The sequence below is a fragment of the Taudactylus pleione genome, unplaced genomic scaffold (assembly GCF_031769625.1).
Source record: "Taudactylus pleione unplaced genomic scaffold, aTauple2 ptg000198l, whole genome shotgun sequence".
Lineage (NCBI taxonomy): Eukaryota > Metazoa > Chordata > Amphibia > Anura > Myobatrachidae > Taudactylus > Taudactylus pleione.
Window position 1 is genome coordinate 20,109,078 of NW_028284600.1, and position 16,897 is coordinate 20,125,974.

The 16,897-nt window shown below is 46.0% G+C and overlaps 1 protein-coding gene across 2 annotated transcripts in view; it reads left to right on the forward strand.

Moving 5' to 3' along the window:
- CFAP46 (cilia and flagella associated protein 46) overlaps nucleotides 1–16,897 on the forward strand; it is a 351,236-nt gene that overhangs the window by 270,912 nt on the left and 63,427 nt on the right. For both annotated transcript variants that reach the window (XM_088476936.1, XM_088476935.1), the window contains 2 exons: nucleotides 601–780; nucleotides 5,048–5,215. In XM_088476936.1, the coding sequence (XP_088333062.1) occupies nucleotides 601–780; nucleotides 5,048–5,215 (348 nt within the window). The remainder of the gene's footprint in view (nucleotides 1–600; nucleotides 781–5,047; nucleotides 5,216–16,897) is intronic.

Genomic DNA, 16,897 nt, shown 5'->3' on the forward strand with positions numbered 1-16,897 from the left:
GCTGAAGAACAACTGCCGCTTTGGGGCTCGTTTACATTTAAATGTAAGTCAGTTTTATGACACGCCTCTGAGATGTAGCAGTACACGCCCAGTTTACCGCCACGCTCATAAAGTACTGTAGGTGGCGCTGTCAGTCCTTCTAAAATGCTTTTTCAAAAGTAGGCAATTATGTGTATAGTGCAGTCATAGCTGCATCAGTGAAGGGCACAGCTTGGGTTGTCCACTACAGTTATTTGCCTAGAGAAATGTATTATTGGGGTACTGCTGTTTGCATCTGTCTGACCAGCTAAATAGTACTATGAATTACAAAACGCTGCAGACCTGACTATATAGCAGTCATTCATTTCCATTTAGCTACCTGTGTTCTAAACATAACTTATGACCTGTACCCTCTGCCAGATATGATACTTACTCAAAGTGGTACAGTTTTTGTCTTGTTAAATAAACTTATTTACTATTTCCAAAGTAGTGGATGAGAGAATTTACAAGAATGAATATCACTTTGTGGGCATGCACTTTTGTATGGGATGAGTAATAGTACTATTTTTATAAGCAGTTAAAATGTCATATATTCTGCAAAATGTGCATTTTGTTTTTCAGACCAGAAGGACAGTCGCACAGATATACCTTGCCCAGGCCACTGAGATTTTGCTACAGTCCATTAATGTTGCAATAAACAGCAGCATGATGGATACCTTGTCATCTGCCAGCCTTGAGATGTGCTCGTGCCTCGGACAGTTTGACCCGTTTACTGCAGGAATATTCCTAACTCTTCATCAGGTTTATGACTTTATAATGAGGGGTTTTATTTTCATTTGTTAATGGGATTTTTTATGAGCTGCAGGATCCTTTCTACAAAAAGGCTTTATTGATATAATTATGTGTAACACAGGTGGAATGGAATGAATGAAATCTGTTCTACTGGAAAAAATTACTGGGAACTTACAAGGGTTGGGTATATAGCTTACGGTGCGTACACACGGGACGATTTTTTTAAACGATTGGTCGTTAACTAAATAGTTATCGTTCAGTCGTTCAAAATATCGTCCTGTTTCTGCCCCAAAACGATGAACGAAAACTACCAATGTTTGTAGTTGGTAGTTTCCGTTCATCGCCCGAACCTCCTGTCCAACCTGACAAAATTGTCAGGTTGAACATGTTCGGTAATGAGGGAGGGAGACCGGCACTGAACAAAATTGTTCTCGATTTCATTCAGTGTTTGTGCTCAGTGTCCTTAACAACACTTAGCACACCCCTGCCGGGACACACAGGATTATTTTGTTCGGGGAGCGAATCGTCCCATGTGTATGCACCTTTAGACAGTCAAAACATAGACACCATAATGTAAACAGGTACGATATTTAGACAACCAAAATGTTGACATGGACTATATGTCGACAATATATAGACATTCAATATATAGACAGTTTGAAATGGCGACAGGGTCAAAATGTTGACAGTTAAAATCTAGACACATTCAAAATGTCAGCATTTAAAATATAGGCAAATTAGAAAGGTCACCAAAATGTTGCCAGGTTCAATCATCTGATCAGGCTTTTAGCAGCGTCTTAGACCCTGTGTCGGCTTTTAGTAGCGACTGCATTTTATTATTGACATTTTTACTATCTTCATTTTGGTTGTCAATCTATTTATTTACCTATATTTTAACTGTCAACCTTTTAACTGTGTTTACATTTTAACTGTCGACATTTTCTTCATCGTCGACATTTCGATTGTCGATATTATATCTGTTGGCCTTATGACCCTGTCAACCTTACATATATGTCGACATGTTGACCATGTCTACATTTTGTCAGTCGACATCTTGGTGTCAACATTTTCAGTTTTGACTGTCTGAATTTTGACTACATCCCCCCCCCCCCAGACCAGATTCTAACTATTACTGTACATTTCCAGTGCTGATTGGTGGCTTTGGGATGCAGCACCCCATTCCTGCGCACCAGCATTCATACATATGTACCATAGTAGTGTCCTGCAGAAGCACAGGTGCAGACAGTGGAATGACTCAGTCCCTCATTGAAAGGAAACTTTGAGCACATATTGTAGCAATACTTTACAAAACTTTACCTGTCCCATACCATTCAGCATGTAGACTCACGTTGGGCAAATCGCTATGATAATGGGAGGTGGGCAGACACAAAAAAATTTATTACATTAATTTGAATTAACAAATGTTGCACTTGAGTCGAGCGCAAAGTGGGCATAGGGGTGGAACCCACGACATCTAGATTTAGTACGTTATGCTAGTGCTAGTATCCATCCGTCCTCATGAGAATGTTCGTACCAGCGACTATTTTTCTGTCCGCAGCCGTCATCATTAGTATTGGCACTTACACCCATCCCAATGGGAGCAAACGATCTGTATGAAACAAGGTGTCCAATCTTAACCTGCACGCCCCAATCAATCACGGAAGTTGAGCAACACACCCAAAACACTCCCACATGACAGATCTGATTTGTGCGTCCGCATGGTAAGCACCAATTTGCCACCTGGAAATGGTGCGACGCGAGAATAGTCTGAGATTGCTTTAGGTGATGTATACGCAGACTGCTAATAATCGTGGGATGCGTCCGCTTTTGGACTTGCATCTTATTTTATTGTGTCTTTATCTGACATAGGGCCTGATTCAGACCCACTCGCGAGCGGCTGTCCGCTCGCAAGTGGGTCGATGTTATGCACTGAGCATGCGCACGACGGAGGGAGCTCCGTCGTGCGCATGCGCCAGACGCGACGAGCGAAGGAAAGTCCTTCGCTCGTTGTGTCCGATCAAAGGGGGCGTGCTGTCAATGTTGATTGACAGCACGCCCCCTTTGGGGGGCGTGCCTCCCTGACGGGGGCGTTCCCACGGGAACGCCTCCCGTCAGAAGCCGGCCCACTGACATCACTAGTGATGTCAGTGGGAGTGATTTTGGCTCTGATAGAGCCAAAATCACTCCGGAGCTTGCGGTTGAAAACCTCAACCGCAGGCTCCGGCTCGCAAATTCGATGGTCGCGATGGTCTCGACCATCGCGACCATCACAATGCACGCTCGTATAGCCTGTGGGTGGTGACCCACAGCTATACGAGCGTCCAGGAGGACGCTCCATGAAAATGGAGGCCGGCCCTCATTCAGAGCGTGCGCTCTGCTCAGAGCGTACGGCTCTGAATGAGGGCCATAGTCCAAATGGGAAAAAAGCGTTAAATCCCCAATCACTCACAAGCAGTTGGCTTGGGAAAATGCTTGTGATTGTGTTTCAAAGACTTAAACTTACCACTTTAGGGGTCCCAGTTTTGTTGTTTAGACTGGCCAATGGTCTCCCTGCTATTTTGAACACTAGTTGAAGCCATCTAATATTGGGCTGATTAAGTATTGCAGGAGGGGGTAGGCTGGCTTTTTTTTTTTGTTTTTGTTTAAGTAGACATTGTAAATTACATTTGACATTATTGCATGTAAGTATTTTATGACATTTGCATTATAACACTGGAAAAGGGGCTTCCCTGCTGCTGTTCAGCATTAAGGGTCAACAGGAGTGCTCCTCTCTGCACAAAAAGGAACGCCACTGAAAATATGTTTTCTCCATGCGTACCAGTGTCTCTACTCCTTAGAAGCACCTTCATTTCGGCCAACTCCTCTCCTGTGCCAGTGCAAACTGCAGCTGCAAATGCTCCTGGTTCGGGTGGCTCTCCCACACTCTGGACAGTGTAGGCCAGTCTCATTCAAGCTACTCGCTGCCACCTAATTCCCAAATGAAGTGGGGGGTGGATCGGGGTGGCTTGATAACCTGATTTGAGTTGGATTGTGTCATCATAGCCCCTCTTTACAATGCTAAGCATCACAGCTTTGAAAAGTGAGAGGCAGCCGCATGGCCACGATGAAAAGATAGTGGTAGCAGCTTAGATGTCAAGTACAGTATGCCCCACAGAATTTAAGGTAAACCTGTGTATTGCACTGCAGGTCCAAAGAGGCAATCACACTTCAAAGCTGCTGTTTTATGCTTCCTAATTGACCAACACAGTGTGGATTGGTGGATTTTTACACAGGGCAGGTCCAGTGGTGTCACAGTTGCTGAAATGAGTTTTCACCTTTTTAACCTATATCCACAACCATTAGGACACTGGGGGTCATTCAGACCCGGTCGCAAGCACTAAGCGCTCGCAACCTGGTCGATGTTCCCCCACTGGGCATGTGCGAGACTCGGCTAGCGACGGGCGCTCGGGGTCTCGCCCCAAAGGGGGCGAGCTGTCGATGGTGAGAGACAACTCGCCCCGTTTGGGAGGCGGGCAGGAGGCGTGGCCGGCCAAACGGAGGCGTTCCCGAAGGAACGCTTGCCGTTTGGGGGCGGCCCCACTGACATCAGTAGTGATGTCAGTGGGGAGCTTCCTGCTCGATCAGAGCAGGAAGCTCCCTGGGGCTTGCGAGCGCCGAGACCCAACCTTAGGGTCTCGTCGCAAACCCCGATGGTCACGTTGGTCTTGACCATCGCGACCATCACCCTGGTTGGTCGCTAGAGCTGTGGGTGGTAACCCACAGCTTAGCGATCGACCAAGAGGCGGCACTACAAGATGCAAGCGGCCGCTCTCATTCAGAGCGACCGCTTGCATCTGACGAACGCCTCTGAATGAGGTCCACTGTCCGTAACATTTAGCGGCTTGTTATGCAATGGAAGGACAATACTTCTTATCAAAGCTGCATGGAATGTCATGCTAACACTAAACAATGTATGCTACTGAATATCTGTAGCTTGTTGTTTAGTCTCACTCTCATAAAGTCTTGTGAAGGTTTGGCTCAGTGAGCACTGGTATTTCCTGCCACTAGTGCCTTTCCACAAAGAGAAAACATACTTACCTACAGTATATATACATTGGCCAAAGTCACACAACATGAGATCAGTAGAATAGCGCCATCATTGGGCAGCACGCAAATAAAACAAGTCCTCATCACAGAATCTTTATTACACCCTTTCATGTCTACATTTTATCTATAGGCAAACAAAAAGAAAGGTACTAGAAATCTTTAGGCTGAATCACTGTTTGTGTCTCCTCAGAGCTGTTTGTCCTGTATGAGGACAGAAGACTTGGTGCTTACAGCTACACATAACACCAGCAACTCACAGCTGGCAGCACTCGTCCACCTCCTGCGCTACCTGCAAGAGAAGGGAGATGAGGGTCCCCTGAGAAAACAGATTGAACAAACACTGGCTGATACATCAAAAGTAAAGATATCACATAATTATAGCATATTTAAAATCCTCAAAGGCAGTATTGAACTGTATACCAAGTAGGTTCTGTTTCATTGAAATAATAAAGTTATCAATTTGTTTTTGAAAAAAAAAATAGTATTAAATTAAGTGTATTATGGTATCTAGCAATAGACAACAGCCTTTTTCCTTGTGCTTGGTCTGTCCTTGCCATGTTGTTATAGGTGGCTGTTCTATGGGGGGAAATATCATTCAGATTAGTGTAGTTGCTCCTAGTTTGTATGTTTATATTCTAGGAATTCCATATTCACCTCCCTACATTTATGATTTGTATGCTAAATGGGTTGGTAGAAGAATATAAACTATTTAGACATCAGTCCCCTGATTATAGCAGGTTCTATTCACATGTAACAATATACAGTAGAAGGATAGCAAAGTTGTGTTTAATAATTATCAGAATCAGGCAGCCTGGTCAGATCCAATGTTATTCTTGTGAAAGTGAGATAATATCTTCAGCTTACTAAATGTATCCCTCCGTGGTCACATCTAACGGGCTCTAACTTTATAAACTGTCAGTTTATGTGTGTAGAAAGAGTGGGATTTTGTGATGAGGGCATCATAATATTCAAAGGGTTATTTTCCTCTTCTTATTCTTCTGGACTATCTGCTACACTTGATACTGTGGACCACCCTCTCCTCTTTCAAACCCTTCACTCTCTGGGCCTGATTAAGACCTGGTCGCTAGCAGGCATTCGCTCATTGCTGGCGATGTTTGCTAATATGCGTATTCATCGCAGTGCATTTGCGCAAACTAGTCAGAGCGATAGGAAAGCACACGCTCGCCCAGCAAAGACAGCCCAGTGGAATGAGTGACAGGAGAGGGTGTTTGTGGGTGGTAACAGGGGCAGGCCAGTAGTAACGGAGGGGTGGAGGTGCGAACGCAGGCATGCCTGAGTGTTTCAATGCCGTTTCAGAAGCGTGCATAATTAATAGGCAGTGTCATAGTACACGTTACAATGAAGTGCTTGCGGTAGGGTAAAGGCAACCACAAGCGCTGCGAATGCTCCCGATGGTACCTGATGTACCGATGGATGTATACACTTCCTGGAGATGACGTGCGCTAGTGGGCGTCTAAGACAGGCTGGTGGGCGTCTGCATACACAAAGTGATCACACGTCAAGACATAGTGGGTGTGCTTATGCCTTGCCGTGTGATCGCCTGCCTTGCTGGGTGTGTTCCGAATTTGCATATGCTGGGAGCGAGCGTACACATCTAGCGGCCGGGTCTGAATCAGGCCCTCTCTCTCATTGACTCTGTCCTCTCATCAATGACCTTCCACCTCTCTATCCACTTGGCCTCTCTTCCTTTAGATGTCGGAGAACCTCAAGGGTCTGTCCTTGTTCTGTCCTCCTCGGGAAAACTCATCAATAACTTAAACTTCAATACTCAATTCTACCTCTCCTTCCCTGGCCTCCCTTCCTCCATCCTCTCTAACTGTCTTTCCAACATCTATTCTTGAATGTCCTGGTGTTCTCTGAACTTACCATGGTCAAGACCGATCTCATTGTTTCCCCCCTTTCCTGGGTTCTTCCATCTACCTCTTCTCCCTTTCTGTTGCTGACATCACCATTACTTCACCCTGTAGGTGACTTCATATTGTGCTCACCTCCAAGACTTTGCCCATAGTGCCTTCTTCTTCTGGAACTCAATAATTCGGCATGTCAGGCTTTTCACTAGTCTCCCCAGCTTTACATGCATCCTTAAGACACACCTGTTTATTAAAGATTACCATCTCTTTTTGTAACTCAACACTCTTCTCCTCTACCCCTCCACCATGTATCATGTATCCTTATCAGTCCACCCTTATACCTTCTCCTTAGTGTGCTAGCTGTCAGTCACTCTTTCCTCTTTTTTTCTCCTGGCACTATCCATGTCACCCGTGCTTCGCCCATTTCTCTAGTTTTCCCTTCTGTTTGCTCGCCCATTTGTTGGGTATAGAACAGCAGTGCGAGTTACCCTGGTACTGTTACTTGTACTGTAAATTTTACTACCCAATCAGTGTTATAGTAATGTTTTGGTTGGTTACCTTTTGTGTATTGTACTTATGCTTTGTTATTTTGCAATGTTATGTTTACCTCTTGTACATCCATGTGGTCACTTTTTGGTGCCTTTTAAATAAGCTAATAATATAATGCAGTTAAAGAGCACATCAGCAAACACCAGAGCACATTTAATTGTGGGAGGCTTTTTCAAGGCCTTATTACTCAGAGAACATTCAATACTCACATTCACAGGATAATGTCTATTCTAGTACACAGCATTGTCTGGGGATAATTTAGTTTAGTGCCTATTCGAATTTCACAATCAGGGAAACAACAGCCAACGTGATATAATTCTCTGCCATAGGATTGGGAAATAGTGAGAGTTTATCATAAAACCATCCTGCACAATCTGTTTGGATTGCTATTCTGTATAGATAATTTTCTGATTTTATCCTTAAAACCTGTGTCGATATTTGTGTAATAAGGTTTATTTCACTATTGATGGTATAAAAAGAGAGCGCTCTTTAGTATTTATTCTGATCTCTGAGCCATTAATATAATGATCTTATTTGTGGAATAGAGCAGCCACAATCTTTATTCTTTTATTTGCCTTTCTTAGTTTCTGCCGATGGGGGACACCAGAGACTCTGGAGTAGCTGGTGGTTTGAGGAATCGGGGCACTTGAAAATGTACTCAAGACCCCCCAATTCAGCTCTTGACTGCTTAATTACATACCACATGTGTTTTATGTCTGTTGTTGTACTCCTTATATCTGGAATTTCTCCATTTTGGCTGTGGCTCTTCTTTCTTCCCCCCACCCCTTTTTTTTGGGTGGGGATCCAGGTCTACCTTTTCTTTCTCTAATTGTTTTTTTTTCCCTCTGTTATTTTGTACTTTCCAGTGTATTTACTTGTTGTGATACTAATTGAATGCATCATGACGTAATTACCAACCTTTCATTGTTTAAACTACAGTAATATTACATGCATTGTGTATTTCTGTATTTCATTAGTAATTTCATGCTTCAATAAAGAAAAAGTTGTTTAAAAAACACCTGACAGCACAGGCTCCTCCCCCTATATATTCCACCAACTGTCACTTTAGTCAGTTTTTTCAAAGTTCCCATAGGAGCTGGGTGCTTTACTTTTCTCTGCTGCTGAGGCAGCTTCATTTTCTTTATTTCTTGTCCTCTATCGGACTGAAGCGGCCTGCAGAGACATTGCTCGCTGTGCCTTGAGCCGGTAGTCCGTTCTTCCAATGTGGGAGGAGGGGGTGACAGCTCAGTTCTTAGTGCTCCCACTGGTGCACGGGGGCTCCATAACAGGAAACCGTTCATGAACTGGTTTAGCCCCCAAATTTTCAGAACCAGATGGAGGAGATTTGCTGTTAGCCCAGCCGACTCTATGATGGGCATCCTCCTCAGGAATGCCTGCCAACAGATCAGCTCATACCACAGTGTCCATCTTAGCTGCCTCAAGTGCTGCTGCAGATAATTGTTGACAGCTGCAGTATATACTATACTTCGTTCAGATGTCTAGTTAGGTCAGCTTTATATGTTTATATATCTGTATGCTCTCCTTTGTGCTCTCTATCTTTTGAGATGTTCTGCTAGTTATAGTATCTGTTTAAAGCCACACTGTTTGTTTGTGTCCTTTACATCTTTTATACACAGTTGTGTATGTGTAGTATTTATGGGTTAAAGTCACAGCATTAATGTTTGTGACCTTTACTTTATGAATTACACACCAGAGAGTGTATGTTGTATTACTTTTATTACCATGATATATTGTTATCTAAGGTGATTTCACATTATATAAACCACATTTTTATTAGTGTGACCTTTACTAAAGTTCTAGATTAATTTGTCTTGCTCATAGCCCCTGCAATATTGGTTTGTGTGCTCTTGAGTGCTAACATTGTTCCCTCTCTATATCATTGAAGATAATTAAGTTTTCTAAAGGAAGCTCACCCAAAGCTGTGCCTGAGAAGCAGACTGTTGTAAAATTTTCATTTTAAATTTGCAGATGTCGCTCACACTCCCTGGCACAACAATCTTGGGAGTTTGGCTGAGGCTGTCTGTGTCCATGTTGGAGTCCTCCATCAGGCATACATTCTGGTATTCCTGTATGTGTTACACCCTCAGTCTACACTTGGGTGTAAGGTTTGTCTCAGTCTGCGCAGGGATTGGTTCAGGTGCCAGTTCCTTGCAAAAGATGTAAAACCCGGCGACTCCTCTACGCTCACATAAGCGTCACCTGCCTGCTTCATTGCAATCCGGAGACGACTCGCTCTGATGTCTCCTCCCAAATTCAGCATTATTATCTAAAGGATTCTGGAGTAGAATTCAGAGATATATACTAATTTTGCCGCTGTTGAATCTTTGTATGCAGAGACTGTGCAATAAAATGCAAAAACAGCACGAGGTGTCTTACGTAAAAAGAACCCCACTGCTGGCTGCTCTGATCCGCTGCTGTGTCCCCATGGAATCGGTATGAATTACCGCTGGACCCGTGGCCGGCAGTTCAAATCCCGACAGCGGCTGGCCGACAGAGGAGGAAATCCCGATCCTCCCCAGGTAAGTATAAACTAACCTATTTTTCCCCCTAACCCTCCTTTAGGGTGCCTAACCCTAATCCCCCCTCTAAGTGCCTAAACCTAACCCCCCCATTCCCGCCGCCTAAACCTAAGTCCCCCGGGGGGGTGCCTAACCTTAACTCCCCCCCGATGGTGCCTAACCCTCCCTCCCCCTAGCCTAACCCTAACCTCCTGGGGGGTGGGCGCCGGTCTCCCGGCGTCGGTAAAATGACAGGCGTCTAGAGTTAGACGCCTGTCATTCATCCCTAATCGGGATTAAATTGTCTGGAAGCCGGCGGTCGGCATTCTGTCCGCCGGCTTCCTAAACGTATACCGTCCCCACTGTCGCCCAGTTACACTCATTCAGGCGCAGTAGAAGAATACATTTGAGGACATAAAGTATAAAAGATGAAGAGAAAAAAAAGTAATGCAAAGGATAATCTATATAATAAAACTGAGTTATGATAAGAGAAAAAGGGAGTTGGGGGGGAGACAGATGGAGTTAGAGGGGGAGAGAGAGGAGGAGAAAAGAGTTGAGGGAACACTGAAGAGAGAGTGAGGGGTATATTTACTAAAGTGAGGGTTTTTAGAAGTTCGAGATATTGCCCATAGCAACCAATCAAATTCTACTTAACATTTAACTAGCACTTTCTAGAAGATACTGTAATAGCTAGAATGTGACTGGTTGCTATGGGCAACATCTCCAATTCTAAAAACTCTCACTTTAGTAAATTTACCCCTTATTGTCAACAAGCTGGGCACACCCTAATAGAAGGTTTCAGATTTGAAGGAGAACACTACCTTTTATTATTAATATTATTATTATTTATTTATATGGCGCCACAAGTGATACATATTGCCTTGCAAAGTACATAAACAAGACAGTGTTAATAAAACAATAAAAAAGAGACTTAGAGCACAAAACATTGCAGGACATGGACAAGGTTTATAAACATTGTTCCATCAGCAGTCATAATTCCCAAATAAGCAGCACCAGCTAAATCCAAAGGTTTGGTGCCGTTTTATCCTCTTCCTCTCTGAAACGGAGAAAATGGGAAAAACGGCTGCCAGTGGATGCTCCCATAGCATATTTAACAAAGATAACAAATCCGCTTCTTAATGCTGCATCCCTTTGGGATAGCATGAATATAAAAATCGAATTCATGGTGTCAATTGACAGCTAAGACGTGCACTCATTACTATCTGGGGAGGTCAGCAAAATCTTCTGAGATTTGCAATCTTCTCAGACCATTTTCAGTTCCAGGCTCTACCCTTTGGCTTCCTTATGGCTCTGAGTTTTCACAAAAATTATGTTGGTCCTAGCTGCCTTCAGGATCAAAGGAATCCAGGTTGTCCCATATCTAAATGATCTGATGGTCTAAGCGGACTCTGCAGATGTATTGAAATCACATCTCTATGTCATGATAGAGACTACAGAACTTCATGGTTAGATTCTGAATGTTTAGAAATCCAATCCTGTTTCATCTGAAAGGCTGGTCTATTTAGGAGTCCTCTTCAACACAAAACTTCAAAGGGTATTCCTTCCATAAGAGAAGGGTCTCTCCCCATCAAAGTCCTGGAACTTTGAGATGTGTTTTTGGCCTCCACCAAGGCACAATTCCTTCTGTAAGGGCTGCCCGTGAAGGCACAGTCATCCAATGTGAAGATTGTTGCTTATCTAAACCAGCAGGGAGCCACAAAGAGTGCTCAAGCAATGCAGTAGACAGACAGGATTATGTAGTGGAATGATGTCCCTATCCCGAGATTTTCCAGCAGTTGCTGGATCAGTGAGGCCAGCCAGAAGTTGACATAATGGCTTCCAGGCTGAACCATTAGTTGCCAAGTTCTGTGCCAGAACAAGAGATCCGGGAGCATTTCTCATAGAAGCTATGACACTTCTCCCTAATTTATATATTCCCACCAACAGCAAAGCTCCCACTGGTTCTAAAAGGGTGCACACCATTCTAATAGCTCCAAACTGGATCAGCAGTGACTTACTCAGCATATTGATAGCCCCACCATGGTGCTTTCCACTCAGGCTGAAACTTCGCAATCAGGGACCCTTCCTTCACAAGACCTTGCTTCTGTTAGCTTTAATGAGGTGGATATTGAGACAACCATCCTAAAGGCTAAAGGTTCTGCAGATAATGTTGTCCATACATTGGTAAAAGTGTGTAAACCAGGATTGGGCAAGATCTATCATAGGTTCTGCAAAAACCTACAGTACTTTTCTTTGTAGGATTCTATTATTTCTTCAGTCCGGATAAGAAAATTGAGTCTGAGATGAAATATTCTTAAAGTACAGGTGTCTGCACTTTCTGATTTTAAGAATGAAACACTTCTTTCATCCGAAGTTTTTAATATTAATCAAGAAATTGTAGTTCCCTAATTACTGGACAATGATGAGACGGATTCTAAGATCTCTCTTTATTCACTGTACATAGTATAAGTGCTTCAGATTTACGTGGATAGGACCAAGAACTTGTGACGTACAGATGACTTGTTTGTTCTGTACGTTTTGAACAAACTCAAGAGGTCAGCTTTCAAACAGTCCATCGTCCTTTGGATTATGGTAGATATTTGTCAGGCTTATACAGTATTTTGGCTAATAAACCTATTCTAAATTCTTTAAAAGCTCATTCGAGCATGTCTGTAAGGACTATGTGAATTGCAAGGCATGGAGACTTGACTGAGCAGCTTTGCAGGGTGGTTTGACTCTTTCGATTCAAGAGAAGCCAGCTTTGGGCAAAGAGTGTTATGCACAGCACAGGAGCATTCCCTCACTTAGGGACAGCTTCCACCATTGGAATACAGAGAAAATTTTTTATTTGCACTCACCGATAAATCCTTTTCTCTGATTCCATGGGGGACACTGTACACCCTCCTTAATGCTCCAGGCTATGTCCTGGGGTGATATAACTGTTATGTAGTCCATTGTTTCCTTCCTTTGGGCTTTGTTAGTTTAAACCTGGCTAGTGTGACAGTTGGTGCGGTATAGAGAGGAAGGAGCCTGTACTGTCAGGTTTTTTTTGTGCAAGTGCCCAGACTCCTCAAGTCACCAGCTATAACCCAGTCTCCAGTGTATCTCATTGAATCAGAGAAAAGGATTTATACAGTAGATGAGTACAAACATCATATTTTCATGATGGTGTCAATGCATGGTCTACATTGAGACGTTTTATTCCATCATTAACTCGTAAAATATGTGGACCAACTAGGTTCACAGAAAGGGTGTGATGTTGGACCAAGATTAGGTGTGACAGGAAGGAGACTATTTTCCTATAAGAATATGCAATTACATGTGGACTTAATCTGTTCTCCTGTACTACATACTGTACTGCAAGCAAATATACTGTATACAGAGAATTCTTACTTGTGAAAAAGAGACTGGATGTGGTTTCCATCCCTAGTGTAGATTGCATATTTACATATTTCAGCACCTATTTTTGATATTCTATATGAGAGAATTGTGCCTGAAAGGTCTGACCTGAGAAAATGATTGTGAAATGAGAACTCAATTTGGCGCCATACCTTTCACAATACAGATCAAACTGTAGATTTCTACTTCAGGGTCCATAGGGGTCCACAGGGTGACCTTGGGGTATAGCTGGATCCTGGATCCTCGGGCACCACGGAGTTAAAGCTTTTAGCTGCTCCCAGGATGCACTTGGGTCCAACCTCCCCTATACCCCGCCCCCGAGCCACAGGCACCTCAGTTTTAGATGGTGCCCGGCCGGAGTCGGGTCACCCTGCGGGGTGGGCTGCAGGAGCAGCCCCCTAAAGCTTTTAATTTTTTATTTAACTTAGTTAAATTTATTTATTTTTTACTATTAGTTTTTTCTCTAGAGCAGCAGCGCTGGGCTGTCTGTACAGACGCCCACGCTGCCGCTCCTTCTCCCTGCTGGCGCCGCGACGCCAGCACTGAACTGGGGATCGCGGCGGGGGAAGCCAGAGTCTGTACTAGCTGGACTCTGGTTTCCCCCGGGACTGCTGCCGGAAGAAGGGGACAGACCGGGGGCGCTAGCGGTGGCGGCGGGCCCCCCCTCCAGCGGAGGCATACCCCGCCAGACCACTAGACCACCAGGGTTAATATCGCGGCAAGCGGGATGCCGGCAACCCGGGGGTTAATATGCTAGCCAGGGGAGGAAGCCTTCCCTGTCAGCGGCTCCTCCCCTCAGCTCAGCGCGCCTTTCAGCTCGGAGTCTGGCGTCGCTGAGCTGCAGATACTCGGCCACTCCTCCTCTGAGGTCTCCAGCGGCCATTTTCTCTGTGGCAGCGTGGATACTCTCAGGGAGCACGCGGACCGGTCCCCCTGTGTACCTCTCCCCTGCAGAAGGACAGTGTACACAGCACTATAGCCCTCCCAGACACTGAATCTGGGAGGTTGATTGTAGTGGAAAGGTGCAGTGAGTATATCTTCCTGCATGGTATGTGACTTTTGCTAGTGCTGCCTGTCTGTGTCTTTTTTCTACTTACTGTCAGCTTATACCTATCCCTTTACTTCTCCTACAAGCCCTACAGGTGTGCGGGGGAAGGGTGTTTCTACTGACCTCACCTATATAGACCACGTATTTGTGAGGTCCGTCACATACAGTTGTGTGCTACACGGTGCCATATTGTGGGCTGTTGTTCAGCACACTGGTGAGTGCGCACGTTTTCTTCCTAAGTCATGTCTGAGGAGGAGATTGAGCACTCCGGGGCTCCGGTATTGTTCTCCTGCAGGCGCTGTTCTGCAGGAGTGGATAGGAAGGATTTGTCACAGGACGGCCTGTGCGGACGGTGCCAGGCGGTCCCTGGTACGTCTAAACCTCCCATTTCGCAGGAGCCACCATGGGCGATGTTTTCCCAGGTGCTGGTGTCCATCGCGGACCGTCTGTCGGTCCCGACTGCCGCCCCTACTAGGGCGTTGCCCCAGCCTGCCATCCCCCATTCCCCGGGTGTCCCACAATTATTGCAGACTCCCCCGGGGTCTCAGCCTGTTGGTCCCTATGCGGGGTTGCCAATGTATATTCAGTCCACCCCTGTGGCACAGCCGGCTGTGGTGCCGTTTCAGGCTCCTGTGACAGCTCCTCCACCCTGGGTGGATGCGCTTTCCCACACTGTCCAAGATTTGGCGGCAGCATCTTCGGCTTTTCAGTCGATGTTGCGCAGTGACGTGCCCTCCAGGGCGTCTAAACGCTCAGTCATGGCACAGGCTGCGCATCTTTCGGATTCTGAGGGGTTCTCGGATGATGGTGAGGTACAGGATGACTCAGCCTCAGATGCCTCAGTCCAGGAGGTAGACACTAAGTCTTCCATCAATGTGCGGGCTCTGGTTAAGGCGGTGCGGGCTATTCTTCTGATTGAGGATGAGGCACCCGCTCCCAAGTCAAGGTATCCTAGTTTTAAAAAGGCTAAGGTTACTTCTACAGCGTTCCCCTTGTCTGATCAGTTGACTGATCACATGGCGGTGGCCTGGCAGACGCCCAGTAAGCGTTTCCTGCCACAGAAACGCTTGGCGTCCAATTATCCATTCCCGGAAGCGCATTGTAAGAAATGGGAAACTCCGCCTGCAGTCGATTCCCATGTAACACGCCTCATCAGGAGTGCTACTTTGCCATTGCCGTCTATATCCTCGCTGAAGGTTCCTACGGACAGGAAGGTGGAGACTTGTCTAAAGTCTATTTATTCTCTCTCAGGGGCTGTAGCCCGGCCGTCCATGGCCATCTCCTGGGTGGCCAAGGCCATTGAGGGGTGGGCCAACGCCTTGGAGGACACGTTTACGGATGAATCTCCGGACGTCCAGAGGGCGTTGTTAGGACAGATGAGAGATGCCGCCTCCTACATTGGAGAAGCATCTTTGGATGCTAGCCTGTTGACCTCTAGGGTTTCGGCGGCAGCAGTGTCTGCTCGTAGATCCTTGTGGTTGCGGTCTTGGAGAGCAGACGCGGATTCAAAGAAAGGCTTGGAGGCCTTACCTTTTAATGGGGAATTACTATTTGGTCCGGACCTGGACAAAATAGTAGATACCCTGGCAAAATCCAGGTCAGCCTTCCTCCCTTCAGCTACTACACCTGCTAAGGTCCGGAGCTCGGCGTTTCGTTCCTTTCGGGTTCAGGGCAAGGCAAAGGGTCAGTCCTTCCCGAGGCAGTCCGCACCCAAGACCGCCTCAAAGCCAAAGAAGCAAGCCTGGAGTGCTAGGCGCCCTTCTTCCAAGCCAGAAGATAAGCCTTCTGCGTGATGGGACGGGCCTCCCTCTGGGGGACCCCAGAGTGGGAGGCCGACTTCTTCAATTCGCCCAGTGCTGGCACAATACCACCACGGATGCCTAGGTGCGAGAAGTGGTCTCCCAGGGGTACGCCCTGTCTTTTCGGCACAGGCCGCCTTGCCAGTTTTTTTGCACAAGTCCTTCTCAGGACAAAACCAAGGCCTTGCAGGTTCAGGAAGCCATAGAGGCCTTACTGACGGCGGGGGTCATTATACCCGTACCACAGTCTCAACGTGGGATGGGGTATTACTCTACGCTGTTTCTGGTGCAGAAACCCAATGGCTCTCATCGCCCCATCCTCAATTTGAAGTCCCTGAACAGGTTTCTCAGGGTTCCCAAATTCAGGATGGAAACTTTGCGTTCCATCATACTGGCGGTGGAACCGGGGGATTATATGGTCTCCCTGGATATCCAGGACGCCTACCTCCATGTGCCTATAGCAACATCGCACCAACGGTTTCTGCGGTTTGCTATTCTCCACAACCACTACCAATTCAGGGCTCTACCCTTTGGTCTCTCCACGGCACCAAGGGTATTTACCAAGGTGATGGCGGTCATGGCGGCTCACCTTCGGAGCCAGGGGATACGGTTGCTACCGTATCTAGACGACCTCCTCTTGCTGGCAAGCTCCCCGGAGGTACTGATCCAGCATCTCCACCTGACGGTCGCTTGTCTACAGGCGCACGGCTGGTTGATCAACTGGAAGAAATCCTCCCTCATCCCATCACAACGGATGGTTCATTTGGGGGCCCTGCTGGACTCTCGTCAGCAACGGATTTTTCTGACTCCAGAGAAGGTCTCCTCCTTACAGCTGCGGATTCACAGTTGTCTGAG